The 19,145-nt window shown below is 39.9% G+C and overlaps 1 protein-coding gene across 2 annotated transcripts in view; it reads right to left on the bottom strand.

Annotated features, from left to right (window-relative positions):
* pigg (phosphatidylinositol glycan anchor biosynthesis class G) overlaps positions 1-19,145 on the bottom strand; it is a 97,916-nt gene that overhangs the window by 31,763 nt on the left and 47,008 nt on the right. The window contains exons 9-10 of one of the 2 annotated variants that reach the window (XM_055016635.1): positions 16,037-16,440; positions 12,057-12,248 (exon numbers count right to left, since the gene is read on the bottom strand). In XM_055016635.1, coding sequence (XP_054872610.1) covers positions 12,057-12,248; positions 16,037-16,440 — 596 coding nt within the window. Of the gene's footprint in view, positions 1-12,056; positions 12,249-16,036; positions 16,441-19,145 lie in introns of those variants that run through there. The other variant, XM_023277027.3, reaches the window with a different exon arrangement.

Genomic DNA, 19,145 nt, shown 5'->3' with positions numbered 1-19,145 from the left:
CTATAATTCAAATTGTCTACAGTGAAAAAGGTCTACTCATGACCAAAACGCTTGTCAGAATAATGTCAGACCTTCATTTAAAGTTGCTTCTGATAATATTTCCAAACTGCGACAGCTCCAAAGCTTTTTTACACACTTAGAAAATCTCCTGCTCAGAAGCACGACTTCTCTTCAGTCGAAGGCAATCACTCAGTAAAGGGGCATTTCTCTTTCAGCACGATGCAGTCGGAGCTGCAAAAGTACTACGGGATAATAGCTGACCCTGAAGGAGCTGAGCAAGTATTGGACATGTATTATTAATCAGCGTGTTTTATGGAAACCTGTTCCAACTGAAGAAAAGAGCAGAGTAATATGCTCCATACAGCACTATTCTTTATTATTCACAACTCCCCTAACAATATGGCAAGGATTGTATTCATTATTATTTTATGCAAAGGAAAAGCAGAAAATCCTGGCCTGGATTTGATTTGATGCGAGGACAGTGATGGGCAGGAGCTGCAGGGTTTACATGATAACTCGTGAGCACGCTGGAAAAACAGAGAAAATTACAAACTAATCTTACATGCTTCTACCAGCATTGTATGATGCGCTTAATATGCTGGTGTCTTGCAAAAACGCTTTATACAAAGCAAGCAAGATGGAAAGACTTGAGATTTAACATGAGACTTTGCTTTCCCTCCTGAAACCTGGAAATGTAACTCTGAAAGACTGAAGGACTAATCTACATCAGCCAGAAACAATAAACATCTTCCCTAACACAGAGGCTTTCAAAATTCTGAACGTTGAAAGGCATCTTGTTTGCTTTGACCTTTTTAAAAGCAGAATGCACAAGCTGTCCTCCTTGTCTGAGCAATAAAGGCTATTTGCTCTTTATGCCATTTCTCCAACTGCAGCCCCTCAAAAGTGGCTGTGGTTATTTCAAGAGTCTTCTGATTACAGTATATCACAGAGAGTCGTTTGGTTGGAGGTGAAAATGAGGCTGGTTTTCACCCATCTCCCCCTTCTTACTTAGATTAGACTGACGTTGTAGCTAAGGGGGTGGTATGTCGGCAATGATTTCCATCCAGCTCCTGAGACAAGCAGCCGGCAACAGGAAGAACAACAACAGTAAACAAGACTCCTGCAACTGCTCAAGTCCCTGTCCTCTCATCCGTTGACTTTCCTTTTCCCGATAAACAGACCAAAATGATCTCCCACATCACAGTGCAAAAGCACATGTGCGATCCAGTGTTCAACCAATGCCCTAAGAATCCAAAGAATTTAAGAACTAAATATTTTATTTATGCTATTTTCCAAACTCATGCGCAATCGTTCAATTTCAGCTTAGTGAGACAGTCTCTGCAGCTGTTTTGCAAAACTCCTCTGCTACTTCTGCTCTGCTCATTTCTGCTCTGTTCTGGTGTTTGTCTATTTCCATGAGAGATGTTAATGATGAATCATTATTCAATCAACTGGCAATAATAATGTAACTGATTAAAAATACTCTAATTGATAATGCAGAAAATGAATCAAAAGGGAGAAAATATATTTAACATTAGCTGTAGTACCTGTTTGTACCTGTATCTTACGCTTTAATAAGACAAAAGACTGCATTTTGTTTGTATTTACTACAGTAGCGACTCGAGGATGCAGTCGCTCGGACTACAAGCAGCATTGTGGGGATTTAGCTAGCAACGGGCACCATGACGAAGACTTCTATGGTATTTAATGGATTCCAGATGGAGCTCACATATTCCAGACAAGGTGGAGTCCCCTAAAACAATGTTGCTTTAATGGAGGTCAACATCACCATGCTGCTTGTTTTGAATGTCACATGACCAGTTCACTATTGCTCTGTAAGAATACTGAAAACAACTTATTACGACCACTTAAGGGTTGGTACAATGGCACACTGACTATTTTTTGTTGGCTTTCATGGTTGGTAATAAAACACAAAGGGAGAGGGAATCAGTGACCAACACGCTACAGATAACTCTTATGTCATCAATAGAGATCAAGAATTCTAAAAATATTGTCACTTTATATCAAGGGATTCATAAAAGTCCTCCAGTTGCCCTTTGACATACTGCATTTTAGACCACCAAGTCCACTGGAAACTTAGCTTTATTCCAGAACAATAAAAAGAAGAGGCCCAAGTAGTTGTGGAAATAGTGTTCAGCTGTGTCTTCCAGAGGAGTACATTTATCATAAAGAACATTGCTAAGAGTGCATTCTCTTACTTTTGGTATTATTTGTTGAGACTACTTGAGGATGTGACAACTACACTTGGAAGGATAACAGAAATCGTAAGTCTTTCCAGAGAGAGTCACTATAAGATTAATAAGGCAGGATGAGGCATGAAACATTCATTAAAGCGGATACAGTAATAATGTGACCTGAAAACAAATTCAACTTTCATTTATTTTATTTTATTTTGATTATTAATGACTTTTCTGAGTTCTCTCTACTTCTAGCCATGGTTGTGTTGTTTCCAGAGAGGTGAGGGATTTTGCAGTGAAAAATGAGCCTACCGTGAGGAAAATGTGACAGGACCAAAAAATGTTCAGAAACTACATGGAGTTCTATGAGATAAGAACAGTTAAAGACCCTAGTTTTGGTTAAAATACACTTTTTAAAAAAAATAACATTAACAACATTTTAGAAGACTAAATTCTTGTTGCCTGATAAGGAGCAGAGAACATTTGTCTTTGATCCCAGGGCATCTATTTCTGACATTTAGGGGATTTTATAGGTCTATCAAACAACTCTGTGGCTTGAAAAATGATGCTAAAAGGAGTGCATTATAGTGTAACGCCAAGGGGTCCTGACAAAACAGCACTGTGTGATGAGTTGGAAGTGAAACCCGGCTCCAGAAAATCACTCAGTGTTTCCTTTACAAGAGAAATTAAGTAGTCCGCTGCTCTGTAACAAACTAGGAACTGAGACTTATAGATCGTCATCATTTTGTGAAATTACCAACAGCAGCAGCATCAAGCAAGTTGCACTATGGGATTACTAAAGAAAGCAGTGACATGAATATATCCCTGTATTTTCATGCTACAATTAAAGCTGAGCAATATTTGAATCAAGAGAACTTCCGTGGAGTTCATTTATGTTTCCATGCCACTGCCAATCAAATGTGATCAAACCCACACAGCCCTGAAGAAGCATTAAAACTGTACATTAAACTTGTCATAAATAACGCCAGCAGAAGGTTTTTATCATACTTAAACTTTGATTGTTCTCTATTTAGTCATGAATATTTAAAGTTATGGAGAAAATTTTCAGATTTTTACAGATTTTAAAACCTCTGGGATTCTTCCACATTACTTGATGAGGAGGGGTGTCCAATCCAATCCATCTCATCTTATTTGCTGCGTTTTGTAATGTTAATAGCAGCAATGGTGAACAGAAAATAGTAGCTTGTCAAGCTGCAGAACTCCCTACATTTCATGTTACCTTGGAAACAAGCACTGGTGCTCCAGCAAGTGACTAAGAAAAGGTAAGACTGTGTCCAATCCCCTTAACATGTTTGGTATATCCCCTTCATCAATCACCTGCATCAGGCTAACACTTACAGTAAATCAGCCAAAACAAGTAATTCACTGCCAGAGGAAAGCTCTGGAGCAGACGCCTGAGAATGAGCAGGGTCGGCCCACTTTGTCTGAGCCCTGGTCTTTCTGTGGGATAAAGCTGAGCATGTCGAAGTGGCAACTATTAAAATGCCACTGGGACTAATGTGGAGGGCTTTAAAACAATGGTTACAGACAAAACATCTAATTACACAACAAGCCATCGGATCAATACCTGCTTTGCTGGCAGCGTGTGGTGATGTCTTTTTTTTACTCCAGCTTTATGTTACATTTTAAATCACCTTTTTTTTTGCTGAAACAGGAACATCATTTAGAAGGACAGAGTACGGCAGGAGTGTCTTTATGTATGATGTTCAGTCAGTCAGTGGAGGATAATAATTTGTTAAATGTTGCCGTTGATATACTGTAGTGACACAGAACTGACTTTGAAACAGGGTCATAAAATAGTTTACCTCTTGGGTAATAAAACCGAAAACTGAATTTTGTTTGTGTGTCTGTGTGTGTGAGGCAGGAGTTCACAGGTGTTTTGAGATGAGTTTGAATACATTTCCATTTTTAAGTGGGATCGGTATGCATGAATATTTTTAAATTGGGAAACTGCACAACAACTGCCTTTCTAGACCAGGCAGCACATGATAAAATGGGTCAGGTGTGAAGCACAGACACACACAACCACAAACACTGTAAATGCTTCTTGCGGCTAAATGTTTGGTGGGAAATGTGCCATAAATGCAGAGGACAAGGAGATAAACTTTGGATATGATGTATACAGGCTTGGACAGGTTTGGCCCTCAGCCGGCTGCTTTGATGTTGAGCTACTTCCTACAGGAGATCAGTTTCATCTTTCATTTTTACTTGACTGGATCCTACTTTAAAGATTCCTTTAAGTTGCACCTCTCAATATCCAGTTAAATACAACAAACGCAAAGTAAGTAGCTGCCTGTCGCTGACCCTCAGTTGTCTATTTTTAGGTTCTTTTCTGATGATGCCATAAGGTAGGGTGTGTCCGGGAGCGAGAGGAAACAGAACGAAAAAGACAGATTCAATCCAAACAACTCTTTGAGATCCTTTAAAGTCAGCAGTGTTGGCTGTTTTCAACCCTATTAGCCATTCTGAAAGATGCAACAGCGCAATTAGGGATTCGGGAAAGGGAAGGCGGAGGGAAGCGGGGGGAGATGTCAGGGGGTTTTACTCTGATAAAACACACCGAAAGAGGAAACCAAGAAGACCACACTTTAAAAAGGGTCATTATACAAAGTTGTTCCCTTTCACAGCTACATTACAAGGAAAAACATAGCTGTGAAAGCATTTCTGTCTTTTTTAATTTCAGAGAGAAACTGTTCTGATACTGTGTCTAAAACTAACAGAAATTTGACTAGATGGTTGTTCAAAAACACCAAAACAAACAAATAAGACCCAGGGGAAATCATTTGACTCCTACAAGACAACCATTGGAAATGTAGTACAAATAAACAGCACTACTTTAGTATAATTGCAAAAATATAGCTTCTCCTTACCAGGCGATCAAATTACAGCACCTGAGATAGACAGCGTGTTATTACCATAAATCCCAAGACTAAAGTTTGTCTCTGGAAGGAGCTTAGGCCAAGAATGTGAACTAAATCGAAAATAAACCCTCGAGGTGGAGAACTGTAAAGATCAATGTGCTGAGGTCTGAAGAAAAAGCTGAAGGACTGGGTCAACTGTCAACCCCATCAATCACAAAGTTCATCAAAAGGAGCCCGAGTCCCTACATGGCTTCAGTCAGGTGTCTTTTTGCGGGTAAGGGTGAGAGGTTGAGCTTTTAATTAGGCGAGCAGGTAGGACAGACTGCCAAGGAGAACAGGAAAGGTTAAGGAAGGCCAGGTTCTGGTGCAGGATGAAGGGAGGTCAGGAAAACTAGACAGGAGACCCGTGTGCAGTCCTGAACACTCATTATTTCCTGACAGGGGTTAGTAGCAGATACCTCTGTGCCAAGCTCTAGTCTGCAGAATGAAAAATTACAACACTTAGGTTCTGCAAGATTCTCAATTTTTTTTTTTGTTTTTGTCGATGCTAACAACAAGTATTATATACAGGCCCTGCTAAAGTATTAGACACAAAGTACAGAGGCATCAGTCTGCTAGAATGATAATGTGTTTTCAGCCACACATTATCATGATACTTCATTATTCAGGCTGAGTTCAAGGATGCACAGAATATCCTAAATGCACAGAACACTGAAGGGTTGGCACCGGATGAACTGCTTTATCATCGCCTGTGTAAAATGAACATGATTATGCACTTAGTATTCTTGGTTAAGATTTGAGGGTCTAGGAGGGAAGATTCTTACCCTTGGGGACACACCAGAAGGGTTTAAATGCATCTGCAGGTTAAAGAAATCCAAACTCTTCTCAAGATTTATCTTTTAATGATGGCAAAGGGAAATTGAGGACCATTTTAAGAAATGAGATAAGAAACAGAGAAAACCCGGAAAATCACCGTCCTTATTAAGGAGCTGCAGTCGGTGGCAAAATTCCTTTATGTTGAAGCTTTGCATCCATTTCGATTTCAATACAAATGCTTTGACTTCTGAGTTCTCACTGTCGTTACCTCAGCTGTGCAATTTGATGGAATCACAATATGGAAATTAGTTAGATCCAGCTGGCTGACTTGTCAACAAATATGACCCCCTTGTCAAGCAAACAATGCTGCTGTAAGGACTTTATTTTTCACTGATACTACAAATAGCTCTTATTGCATGACTTGTAGAAGGACGGCTAGTTGGCCCCTGAACTTTTGGGATTGATAGATTTCTTCAGAATGTGGTTATACCAAAGAAATGCAGTGCATTTAAGTCTCTGGATTACTGATCAGAAGGTCAGAGGTTCAATCCCCGATGTGGCCACTGTTGGGCCCTTGAGCAAGGCCCTTAACCCTTCCTGCTCCAGGGGCGCTGTACCGTGGCTGACCCGTCGCTCTGACTCCCCCCAGTTGGGAGATATGCGAAAATCAGAATTTCCCCTCGTGGGATTAATAAGGGATAATAAAATTACATTTATACCTACTCAGATCGAGTCACACTGGAAGCCTGCCCACCTCCAGATCATCTACTATTAATGTGTTCTACATTTACTCACATTTTCATGAACACAGGCTTTCTCCAATTCAGATAAATTACCAATTTATGATTAAATATACAGTGCTATGAAAAAGTATTTTTGCCAGAAATCTTCTATTTTTGCATATTTGACACATGTAAATGTTTCAGATGATCAAACCAATTTTAATGTAAGACAAAGTTAACTCAAGAAAACACAAAATGCATTTAAGGTGATGATTTTTATAATTAAAGGGAAAATACTGTCTAGCATCATCTGGACCTCTGTGAAGAAGTGATTGCCTCTATAGTTACCAATCTACCAAATGACCAAATTAATTTGGTAATTGGGCTCAATCTCACACTCGTCTATGATTACTGCCAGACTTGTTTGATTCTAAACATCACTAAATAGAACCTGTCTGGCATTGCGAAGTCGCTAAAGGGTCTCAAAAAGCAGTACATGATGCCACGTTCTAAAGAGATTCAAGAACAGATGCAAAACAAAGTTGTTGATATTTATCAGTCTAGAGAGTTACAAAGCCATTGCTGAGGCTCTGCAACGACCCACAGTGAGAGACATTATCCACAAATGGAGCAAACATGGAACAGTGGTGAACCTTCCCAGGAGTGGTTGGCCTACCAAAATTTCTCTAAGAGCACTTCAATATCCAGTCCAGGAGGTCACAAAAGAACCCAGGCAAACATTACAAGAACTGTAGACCTCACTGGCCTCTTAAGGTCCATCTACGAGAGACACTGGGCGAAAAAGGCATCCATGGGAGAGTTGCAAGGAGCAAACTACTACTGACCAAAAAGAACATAAAAATTTGTCCGACATTTACAAGAAAATATCTAGATGAGCCCCAAGATTTTTGGGATAGCATCCTGTGGACTGATGAATCAAAGATGGAACTTTATGGAAGACATGGGCCTGTTACATCTGACGTAAAGCTAATACTGCAGTCCACAAGAAGAACATGATAAAACAGTGAAACACGGTGGTGGTAGTGTGATGGTTTGAGGACCTGGACGACTTGTCATTTTTGATGGAGCCATGAATTCTGTTCTATCAGAAAATCCTCCTGGAAAACATCTACCATCAGTTCAGGACCTGAAGCTCAAGTCCATAGGTTTGTGCAGTAAGACAATGACCCAAAGCACATAAGCAAGTCCAACTCTGAGTGGCTCAGAAAGAACTAAACTAAGGTTTTAGAGTGGCCGAGTCAAAGTCCGGACTTAAACCTAATTAAGATGCTGTGGCAAGACCTTAAAAGGGCAGTTCATGCTCAAAAACCATCTAATGTGGCTGAATTAAAACTGTTCTGCCAAGAAGGATGGGTCAAAATTCCTTCATGACGATGTAAAAGACTGATCACAAGCTGGAACAAACATTTAACTGCAGTTGTTGCTGTCAAGGGTAGCCCAACCAGTTATTAGGTTTGGGGGGGCAATTATTTTTTCACAGGGGTGATATAGGTTTCAATAAATCTTTCAATAGATCAAAATTTAAAAACTGCATTTTGTGTTTTGTGGGTTATCTCTGTAAAATATTAATACATCTAAATATTAGTTTAAAGATCTGGAACATTTAAGTGTGAGAAATATACAAAAATAGAAGAATTCTGCAGTGGGGCAAATAGTTTTTCACAGTACTGCATAAGCAGATGAATTAGTGCTATACCCAGGGTACAAATGAAGTCGGTGGTATTGCCAGTAGTTTTGCAAGTATTCGATCATAAATACACCATGAACAGGCCAGGTAAGGGGATTACAATTCATCCTGTGGGAAACATTAAAGTTACATGGGGATACCATCTGAGTACAGCTGGAGGACTAATTCATGAGAAAGAGTCTTGGTGTGGAGACATGCACAGTGCACTGAAAATATACATGTATAAAAAGACAGAAAGAGGCTACATCACCACATTTACAAAGTGTCCTGTTCAAAGTCAATATAGATGAACAGAAGATTATTACCTTCAAATGACACCTGCTCAAAAAGTAGATTATAGTACAGACAGGCGGTGAACATATACAGTTGTAAAGAAAAGTGTACATACACTTAGACAATGAATATCATGACAATCTTGAGTTTTGATGACTTTGATTTTCTATGCTGGAATCATTAAAACACACAATGGGAGAGTCTAAGGAGCTCAACACAGATCCAAAGATGCAAATCATTGACTTCAACAAGTCAGGAAAGTCACTTGGAGCCATTTCAAAGTAGCAATAGATTCCAAAACCAACTGTGTATGAGTATGAAGTGCCTCATGCAGTTGTGTCACTGCCACGATCAGGAAGCAAACAGCAAACAGTTTCCACAGTGTTTTACATCAATATGAGCTGAGAGGCTACAGTGAAGATGGAGGTCCTTCTTCAAATATCAGCACCTTAAGGCTTGACTGCTGATCACGTGAACAAAGAAAAAGCCTTAGGAAAGTTCTGAGGTCAGATGGAACAAAAATTTTGCTATTTGGCAACAATGACCAGAAAAATGTTTGTAGGACAGAAGAAGAGATTTCTAATCCCAAGAACACCAGACCTGGCATCAAACATGGTGGTGGCAGTATTATGCTCTGGGGCTGTTTTGCTGTCAGTGGAACTGGTGCTTTACACAAAGCAAACTGAATAATATTAAGGAGGTTTACCTCCACATTCTTCAGGAAAACACCAGCCAGTAGGTTGGACGGACAAGACAATTACCCCAAACACACATCAAAAGTAGCAAAGAAATGGCTGAATCAAACTAGAATTAAGGTTTTAGACTAGTCTCCCCAAAGTCCTGACCTAAACCCCATTGGGAATTTATGGACTGTAAGTTCGTGTCAGAAAAAAAAAGCACAGATTCTGAGGAGTGGTCAAAGATACAACCAGAAGCTTGAGGACGGCTCCCAAAAGAGCCTGATTGAGGTAAAAATAACCAAAGGACATTTAACTAAATGCATGATTGTTTTCGGTGAGAAAGATGCACGTCTTTTAATGATTCCATCATAGAAAATTAAGGGTTTTAGGAGTCATTGGAAATATAAGACTGCAATGATATGCATGGCTTTTCCAAGTGTGTGTAAACTTTAGTTCACAGCTGTATACGGAAACATGTAAAGCTGTCCCAATGAATTTAGAGGAGGACACGACCACAAAGACCACGTAAAGACACACAAATAGAAATGGATGCAAACATCCAGCCTGTTATCAATGCAACATGTTGCAGGTTTAGGTGAAACCGTAAAATGTGGCTGCACTCTGTCATTTTTGTGCTAGCAGCTCTTCACTCAAGCAATGTGTCCAACTAGCATTGTGGAAGACTCCTGTGACAGATAATGAGTGCAAGGCTTGAGTGCAGGTGGGCAGGTATGTAGTTAGAAGACCATTAAATCATTTTCAGAGCATCACTGTGATCGTACAGGCTTTTTACAGGCCTGTGACTGCTACAGATAACAGATATTTTTCTTTTTATTAGCAGAGCATCTAATTTATCGATTGCTGTTGGGAAGTAAAGAGACTTTTCAATAACATAACAAAAATGCCTCTGGAATAAATTACGCACTCAAACTTCAATGTCTGCACCAGATTTCATGGCAATCCATCCAACAGTTGAGACACTTTACTCAAAAACCACAAAAGCAAACGCTCCTTCGAGTGTTGTGTTTTGCACATTTGGGACGTTTTACTGCTCAAAAAGCAGAACTAGAAAAGCACTCAGAGAGCGCAGTACTCCTCCAAGGCTGTTCAGTTGACGTATCATTTCTGACAGATGAAATCTTTCATAACCTTGCGCTGAGCACAAACATGTGTTTTGCATGTGCGTGTTATGTATGAATACCAAATTGCATGTAAATTACTCTTATAAAAGTTTGTTGATCAGTTCATCAGTTTTGGCAAACCTTTGTTTTGCTATTGTTAAAATAAGCGTTCCTTCCATGCTTTTATTTTGAAGACGTATTTTTAATGTTGCGGGCTTTTATTTTGTCACCATTCCAGCAGCACAGTAAGTGATTCTCTAAGATGCTGCCAAAAAGTCAGAAAATTAAAATAAAGATGAAAGAAGATGGTTCCACGCTGTTGCTGTCTAGCAAAGGATGTGTCTAAACTTAAAAGCAGCTGGAATGGAGACAAGCTCTTACTGTGAAGAAATGAGTGAAGGACAGAAAGGTGAATTTGTGTTCAAAATAAGGCTGATGGCTGAACGTAACGTGTCTGGCTGGGGTTTGCTACATACGTGACTTAAATATGTAGCGGGCGGCAGGAATTGATGGGACTCAGAAACACCCCACAGTTTAATCATTTGTTCCTTGTATTATTTCCAACTGATAAATCACAGTCAATTTGTAGTAGGATCGCAATCATTTGATCGTCAGCGGGTAACTGACACAGTGTTCACATCATGTCCAAAGTTGTTTAAATCAATCCAACTGGACTTTAAGAACTTTCTTAAAGTCCAGTTGGATTGATTTAAACAACTTTGGATAACCATGACCTGGATGAATGAGAAACTACACAGACATCTGTTCATATCATGGTTACAGTGACACTGTGCCGGCTGCTATATCTCCCAATGGGAAATCTTTAACAAAGCTGTAGATCCAGACTATAAGCCGCATCACTGCCAAAATCTAATCACTTGGTCCTTGTGTCATTTCTGACCTTCTCTGAAAATTTCACCCAAATCTGTTGCTCCGTTTTTCAGTAATGTTTCACACAGACAGACAGACAGACAGATTCACAGACAAACGTATGCCGATGGTGGCTTGCCCGTTCCTTGGCGGAGTAATAAAAATGAGAAATGCAGGGTTCTGTATTCCAGTCATGAAAGCTTAAAAATAGTTAATTTTCAATCCAAATGAAAAGCAAATTTGCAAAACTTAGTACAAAAATGATTCTAATATCCTGCATGGTTTTATGTTTTCTCTATACTTAGTACTGTGATTAGCTGGCTTACTGCTCTATGTTGTGAAAATAGTTTCATCAGTTACAGAGGACCAGAGGGGTGGGTGGGGATATGGCTGTGTACTGGAGGAGAGAAGACCTGTCGATACTACCGCAATTCATACTGACTGCCGATTTAAATCAACAGTCATAGATTGCTTGACGCCTCTTCCAATGCAATTAATTTAATTTAAGACACTGGAAGACTTTTTTAGCGCTTGAAGGGACAGTGGGTCAGGGTAATTTACTGCAGGTAGATGTAAAGCAAAAAAAGTCCAGCAGTCCATTGTCCCAGTTAATGATGTGTCCTGAGTGTTTGTCTTCTCAGATGTAACATGCAGCATTCCATCCTGCACGCTCATCCACATGACAATCTAAACTGTGTGCATTAAATCATGCAACTATCAGGGGACTGCAGTTTGCCAACTGTTACACTGAAAGAAATTATAGCACCATGGTTTACAAAAACTTACTTGGACGTAGTTCGGCTGGAGTGTTGCCAGGGAAACAAGACACTGCCGACAGCTGCCCGATAGCTGTAGACACCCAAAAGTCCGAGGGCGAGGGCAACCTTGGAGACCCATGAGCAACGTCTTTGAACCAGGAGGTAGATAAGAACCAAACAGAAAGCTGACAGCAGGGAGAGGACCATCTTGTGTTCAGAGCTAGAAAGAGACAAACAGTTATGGGGTGAAACAACACACCCTGCACTCTAATTCGAAGAGGTTCTTTCCAAATTTTGAACTGAAATTCATTCATATTTAACATGTTTGTGTAAAGCAATTTCTCATTTCGCTTTACTTAGACCTAAATATAGCATGCGCAAAAACATATTCAGTTTAATCAATTAAAAAGAAAGCTTAAATGCTAAAGTTGAGTATTTACTAAAAAACAGAGATTTTCAGAAGAGATGAAACACTGTCAGTCATATCCTCCAGCATCAGTTTAAATTTTAAAAAGGCACAGATCTTCAATTGTTCACTGGATTTAAGGCAATACAGTCTGAAATTACGCCACACTGAACACAGACAGGAAATAATAAGACCTCAAAGGACATATCAAAGTTGAATAGAAGATGTGCATTTAGCCACTGGCTGGATCAGACAGCAGTGGAAGTTGGGTATTTTGAGACAAGACGAGGCGTAGCGCAACCTAGATCTCATTATCCAAGCAACAGGCAGTGCAGGTAAGAAGAAAGGGCAACATCGGACAGGGAAAAGGTCAGAATTCACATCTCCATTCCACAATGTGATGCATGTTAAAGAACAAACCATAATCCCCTAGCCCCGTGCTGTTGTCAGAATATTAATGTCTCTGAACCAGTCACAGTCTTACTGAGAAATCATGGTTTTCCTACAGTCTGAGCAATCACAGAAGGCTATTTTCCCTTCTTGAATCCAAGAAAAAAAAAATGCTAAGTGGATGGTCTTGTCAGCTTGTCAGGCAGAAAAACACATTAAAATGTTTTCAATGTCACAAGAAAAGCCTTTTGTTTACCCTCTATACCTTCTTTTAAATGACTGCAAAGACCAAATCATTGTTTAGTGCAATTTCCCTGTATATATACATTTCACTCAACCACTTTCATTATGTCTAGTACAGTGGGCGACATCCTATATTTCCCATAGCTTTCAATCTTCCCGAGAGAACAGCAATGAACTTGTCGTATTGATCTGTTACTCTTCTGTGTAGGCGTGGAGACAAATGAAGACGGAAAATCTTGTCGCCGCATTATATTCCAGTCTACTGAGTGTATTGTCTTTGCATCTCTGCCTTTTTGTAATGAATTCATCCCCATGTGACTTGTCAACTTCTGCATTTAAACAGTGAAAGAAGCCTGTTTGCTTTAATTCTGCTGGATTTGCACTAAAACCTTGAGTTTGCCACATATTTTACTTGTCTCTCGCCCTCGTGTGTAGCTGTGTTGAAAATGAGTTCTTGTTATATCCTGTCACCTTCATGTTGCCACATATCCACATAAAAAAAAAGACAAATATACTATACACTATACCACAAGACTAATAGTCCTCCGCTCTGCTGGCAGCCTCGTGTTCATTACAACTCCACATTACATATCGGTTGTCAGAACAAACATCCTACTGTTGTTGTGGAGCCTTAGCAGCAGTGAGGGTAAAACTGTAAAGTTTGTCTCGAGCTGAAAGGAATCCAGTCAGTGCACTCGGAGGAATTTCTGTTTGCATTTAACAGATTTCAGATACACTTCTGAACTTCAGGATCATCACTTTATGCATCCAGCTCTGTTGTGTTGACTAATAGAAGGCTACAGCAACAGACCCACCAGTCCATCTTTTAGCTATTCACAGAGTTGTGTCTCTCTCTCGAGGAACAGCTTAGCAATCATAACACTGCCAAGATAATTCTGAATCAACTGAGTAGCTGTTGCTGTTAACACTCACTCCTCGCTTTGTTGCCTTGTAAAACAATCCCTGCTCACAAGCCAACAGAGAAGACTAGCTGGGGAGCATCAGTGGCTTCACTGAGTTAAAGAAATTAATATGTATGATTTAACAATGGAATAGATGACTGTGTGAGATGAAAGGCTTCACTTCTAACCACTGAACCCTGCAGTTTCCCGCAACTATCTGGAGTTTTATAGCATCTTTTACCTCAGTGTTTTGGTTTTACATCTACAATTTCAATGCTTGGATTACAGACATCTGATGTCAGTCAAAAAGCTGTCAAAAAAGTGTCTACCATGTTAAGCATTTAGCAGCTAAAGAGCCAGATAATTTGCTTTGGAGTTGATAGAGACCAAAACTGAGCAGAAATAATGAGAATGTTGGACTTAGATAGATTAAATCATCAGAAACATGACTCCAAATGCATTTCAAGGTTGCTCCATGTCTGCAAGATGTGTAAATCCAAATTAACTTGCTAATGCATTTGCCACATCAGCTTTAGAAGGTGATAATCTGTCAGAGACGGCATTTACAGCTCACTACATTGCCTTTTGACTCATAGTGAATTTCAGTCTGGCCAAAAACTTTTGTCAGGCTGAAAATGAAATAAACAAGTGACAAAAGACTGTAAGACACTGTGTTAAAGACAGATTTAAACTTTCTATATTTTATTTTTTTTAAATGTTGCTGTTGTTTTCTTAGCTACGTCTTAACCACTGAGGCTGTTTGTGTCAGATCACTGTCTTGTTGGAAGGCCCAAAGCTGCCCAAGGACAAGAAGTTTTTCTGCCTGATGTTTTCCTCCTGAATCTTGATGTCTTTCTCTTTCGTCATGATGCTATTTACTCTGACAAGGCTGTCTGGGCCACTGGCTTAAAAACACCCACAAGGCATTACATTCCCACCACCATGTCTGACAGTTGGGGCGGTGTTTTTGTTGCTGAATGTTTCTCCTTTCTTTTACCAAACAAGAGGCAGGAAAAGTCAACTTCCTGTCTCCAAACAACTTCATTTTCATGTCATGCGACTACAGAACTACTGACCAAAAGCTCTCTTCTCTGTCCAGATGAACTTTGAGAAGGGGAGTCTTCCTTCAACTGTCGCCGCAGAGATCGGCCTTATTCAGTGTCTGCTGGAGCGTCTACTTTAGATGTTGGTAAGAGAACTGCTCAGATTCATCAGGAAGGTCTTGGTGATGCTCCCCCGACTCTTCTTGGCCTCTTGCACTGCCATTCTTGGCAGCACAGGGGTCAATTTTGGCTTCTGATCACCCTGTCAACGTTTTCACAGTGTGGAACTCCTTGTACTTTTAGACTCTGCTTTGCACTGTTGCCACTGGCACTTGAAAACACTTGGATCCAGCTTTTATCCAACTTGTGAGCAGCCATAAAGTGTAACTTTCTCTTAGTGATGGACCCTAATAAGTTCACTAAGTTCACTGGTTTTGGCCAGGACTTGCAGTAAACTAGGAATTGACTGGAGAACTACTGCATCTGTAGTTGTATAGTTCGCTCTAGACATTACCAGAACCATTTGGTATGATAAAGAAAATGCATTTCTCAAGCAGTTCTAACAATTCCAAGGTTATGAATACTTTTGGACATGTTATTTTTAGCCCAATTTTTTTTTAATGTACAAATGTTTAGAATTCAGCATTAACATCTCTATCATAATGGTTAATTGTCTTTTGCCACTTGTTTATGTCTTTTCCAGCCAGAAGAAACCCATTAGTAAAATAAAAATTCACTATGAATGGTAGCAGCTCCCAGCTTGCTCATAGCCTGGGGGCATCAGACTGACTGAGGGGTGAGCAGGAGGGCACTGATGGTGACACTACAATCATGTAAAGTGACTCCAAAAAAAATACTTTTCTAAATATTTTCTGTGTTTATTATATGTTTAGTTAAATCGAATTCAAGTATTTACTTAATATGAGTTTTTCTGGAGCTCTGCATGAGAAGAACTCTTATTGCATCTGTGTTTGAATGAGCTTTCTACAGAACTTTATAGACTGTGTTCAGAAAATTGGCCAACCTGTTAAGCCAATGTCCGACGTCAGGAAGATGAGCCCACTGCACCCCTGTCTGGTTGAGGGATCGCAGCAGCCTGCAGCAGACCAGAGTGAAGGGTGGCGTGGCTAACGCTAGCCACTTCTCTGAGTAAATCTCTGCTTTGGGGTGATCAGAGGCATGGCAGTCTTTGGACGGGAGAAGATGCTCTTCTTCTTCTCCAGAGCCTCTTTGCTCTCTGAAGTACTTGCGACAGACATCCTGGAAGACGCCGAGGCAGAGCGTGTTGAGCAGAAAGTACCAGGTTTGGTGCTCTTCCTCCACAAAACTGCTGGCCGCCAAGCTGAGAGTGTGGCCGATAGTGCCAGCAAGCAGCAAAACATCCAGCTCCGACAGCGACCACTCATCGCCACTGCTCCTCAGCGGAGACTATGAGGGAAGAAAAGTGTGTTAGAAAAGAAGCTATAGAGCAAACCGTGAACAAATGTCCCAAAGCTGCACAGCATGAGATACATGTTTACTTCTGACAAAAATGTGGGTATATTTCCCTTGTCTGTTCATCTCTTCCCCAGCTGGATGTCTCATGAATAAAAGAATAGATTTTCATGTTATTGTGTAGATACATTGCTGTGAAAAAATGTTTGCCTTCCTACAAATATCATTTTTTTTGCATGTCCAACTTAAATGTTTCAGATCATCAAACTAATTTTATTATATGGTTTTATTTGGTTCTTTGATTTGGCAACATCCACCAGCCCTGTTCTCCTTTGTTTGACCACTTTTGTGTTACTTCTGTCACTGAGCAATAAATTGCTTTACCAAACCAATGGCATCGGGTTGTTTTTGTTACACCCAGCTGACCCTAGTGGTTGAGTTGTAACAGAGACGCTGTGGCAAGGCCTTAGAAGGGCCATCTTATTTGGCTTAATTAAAACTATTCTGCAGAGAAGTGGGGTAGAGTTCCTCCATGGTGATGTAAAAGACTGACAACAGGCTATGATAAACATTTAACTGCACTTGTTGCTGCGAAGGGACCAACCAGTTATTTGGGTTAAGGGGGCAATTATTTTTTCAAAGAGGTTTTCAATTCTTTAATCTTAATTGAAAACTTGCATTTTGTGTTTTGTGGGTTATCTCGGTCTAATATTAAATAAATATTAGTTTGATGAGCTGGAATATTTAAGTGTGAGAAATATGCAAAAAGAGAAGACATGCAGCACTGTAGATTGGTCTCATCCCAAGAAATACATGTCACGATGTTGGAAAACATTTCAAATCTCCACCTGAGATAATTTAGTAATGATTTAGTGATCAAAAGTAACAGACTGAAGTTTTCTGCAGCTCAGATCTATCAAATTCATTTTAATTTGATGCAGCGCAGAAGAGGCTACAACAACCACACATCCCTGACTACACACTCAACCTACTTTCACCTCGCCCACCTCTGTGCTGTGGCATCATAACTCTGAGTGGGATAATTAGCTGGATCAAACTACTGCTTTGGTGATTCATACCGATGTACTTCAATATTGAAAGTCTCATCTCTTGACTCTCATTAAATGACCCGTGCACTTCATAATAACATTTGCAACCACTTATATGTGCTCTACTCATGCAGACCAAAAAGAAAACTGTGTGTACTGACGCATATGCTGTTCACATTTGAATTTTAGATACATTTTTCACACTACTGTTTCTGATGAATAGAAAGATATTTTGGGGGAAAACATAACATTATTCATGACATGGTAGTACATGATGCACAGCAGTCATTTATTGTCTTGGCAGTGCAGTGACCATGAGCTGTCATTCATAAATTGCCATCCGTCTCTTTTGGACGCTTCCATCCCATTTTTAAGATTGGTGTTTGTCCAATTGCACACTTGTATGCAAATTATTTTAGTCAGTGCAAAGCAAGTTCAAACGGAGTTCAGCCAACCTCTTAGCTCAGCAGCAATATTTCAGGCCGATGATCAACAGACATGCATCTTAGCCTGCACTCACCTCCATAACAAAGAGAAGCTGAGCTGCTACATTCAGCACCTGCAGGCTACAGTGGTGGTTTCACAGTGGGACCGAGCTGCTTCAGAACTGCTTCTCCTCTTTTAAATCTACAGGTTTTATTGTAGGCAGCTTTCAAACACATCCCTGTTGACTTTTTTACAAAAAGCTGCAACGTTAAATATTTGGTTCTGGCAGTTAAGGCCAAAAACTGAATAACAATAATAAAAAAAAATTCTCTCGACTGTGCCACATTTGCAAACTGAAAATCTTGGCTGCATATATTTTCATTCATTAACAGGATCCAGGCTGGTTTTAATGAAATTTTCGCTAATCATATTTTGTGTTTCCAAGTTTTTATGAATGTCTTCCAGATTAAAAACCTTGGATGCTACTGAATTCTGCTGCAAATGTTTCAGGTTGGAGTCACGAATTGGGTTAAATACAGGCTGTTCATTCATTCTGTGTACAAAACTCTAAGTCATCCCTGCATTACTGAGAATAGCACTGATGTCCTGTATGCCTACGACTTCTTTGTTTTTCAGATAAAACATGTCATGGCCCAAAGGGAGCTATAATATGTTTTTCTAGCTTCACTGCTCCCAGCTCTAGTCTCTCTCCTCCAGTGCTTGGCAAATTGTGAAATCGGAAAAGCAACAATTCCTAATGTTTTCCTTCACAGAGTAAGCCCTTTGCACTCCCACGGCATGTTTTCAAAGCAGATAGAATACATAATGGAAGGATTACGTAAAAAGCTGCATTTATACAGAATTATTTGCACCCATTGATACAAGTCTAATTCTTCGATCCAGTTCTTTTTCCAATTCAAAACTTTTCAGCTTTTTTCTTCTTGCAATGTGCATGCCTTAGCAGTATATAGCACATTTGTGATTTGAGTTAGTCATCAGATTTAACTGAATAGCCACAGTAAAAGTGGAAAAGAGTGACTACCTCCTCCGCTCGCTGCAAGTGGAGGAGGTAGTCACTGTTCGTTCACTGACATTCGAATGGACCAAATTATATTCCTGTCTTGCTTCAACTGTATGAAACTTGTAGGATATTAATATCTGGTGACTCGGGTCCACTCACTGTTGAGGGAGTCGAGGGAAGTTTTGGTGCCAGCAAAGAAGCAG

The sequence above is a fragment of the Amphiprion ocellaris genome, chromosome 13 (assembly GCF_022539595.1).
Source record: "Amphiprion ocellaris isolate individual 3 ecotype Okinawa chromosome 13, ASM2253959v1, whole genome shotgun sequence".
Taxonomy (NCBI): Eukaryota; Metazoa; Chordata; class Actinopteri; family Pomacentridae; genus Amphiprion; species Amphiprion ocellaris.
Note: the sequence above shows the minus strand (reverse complement) of the source record. Positions and strands in the feature narration are given on the sequence as shown.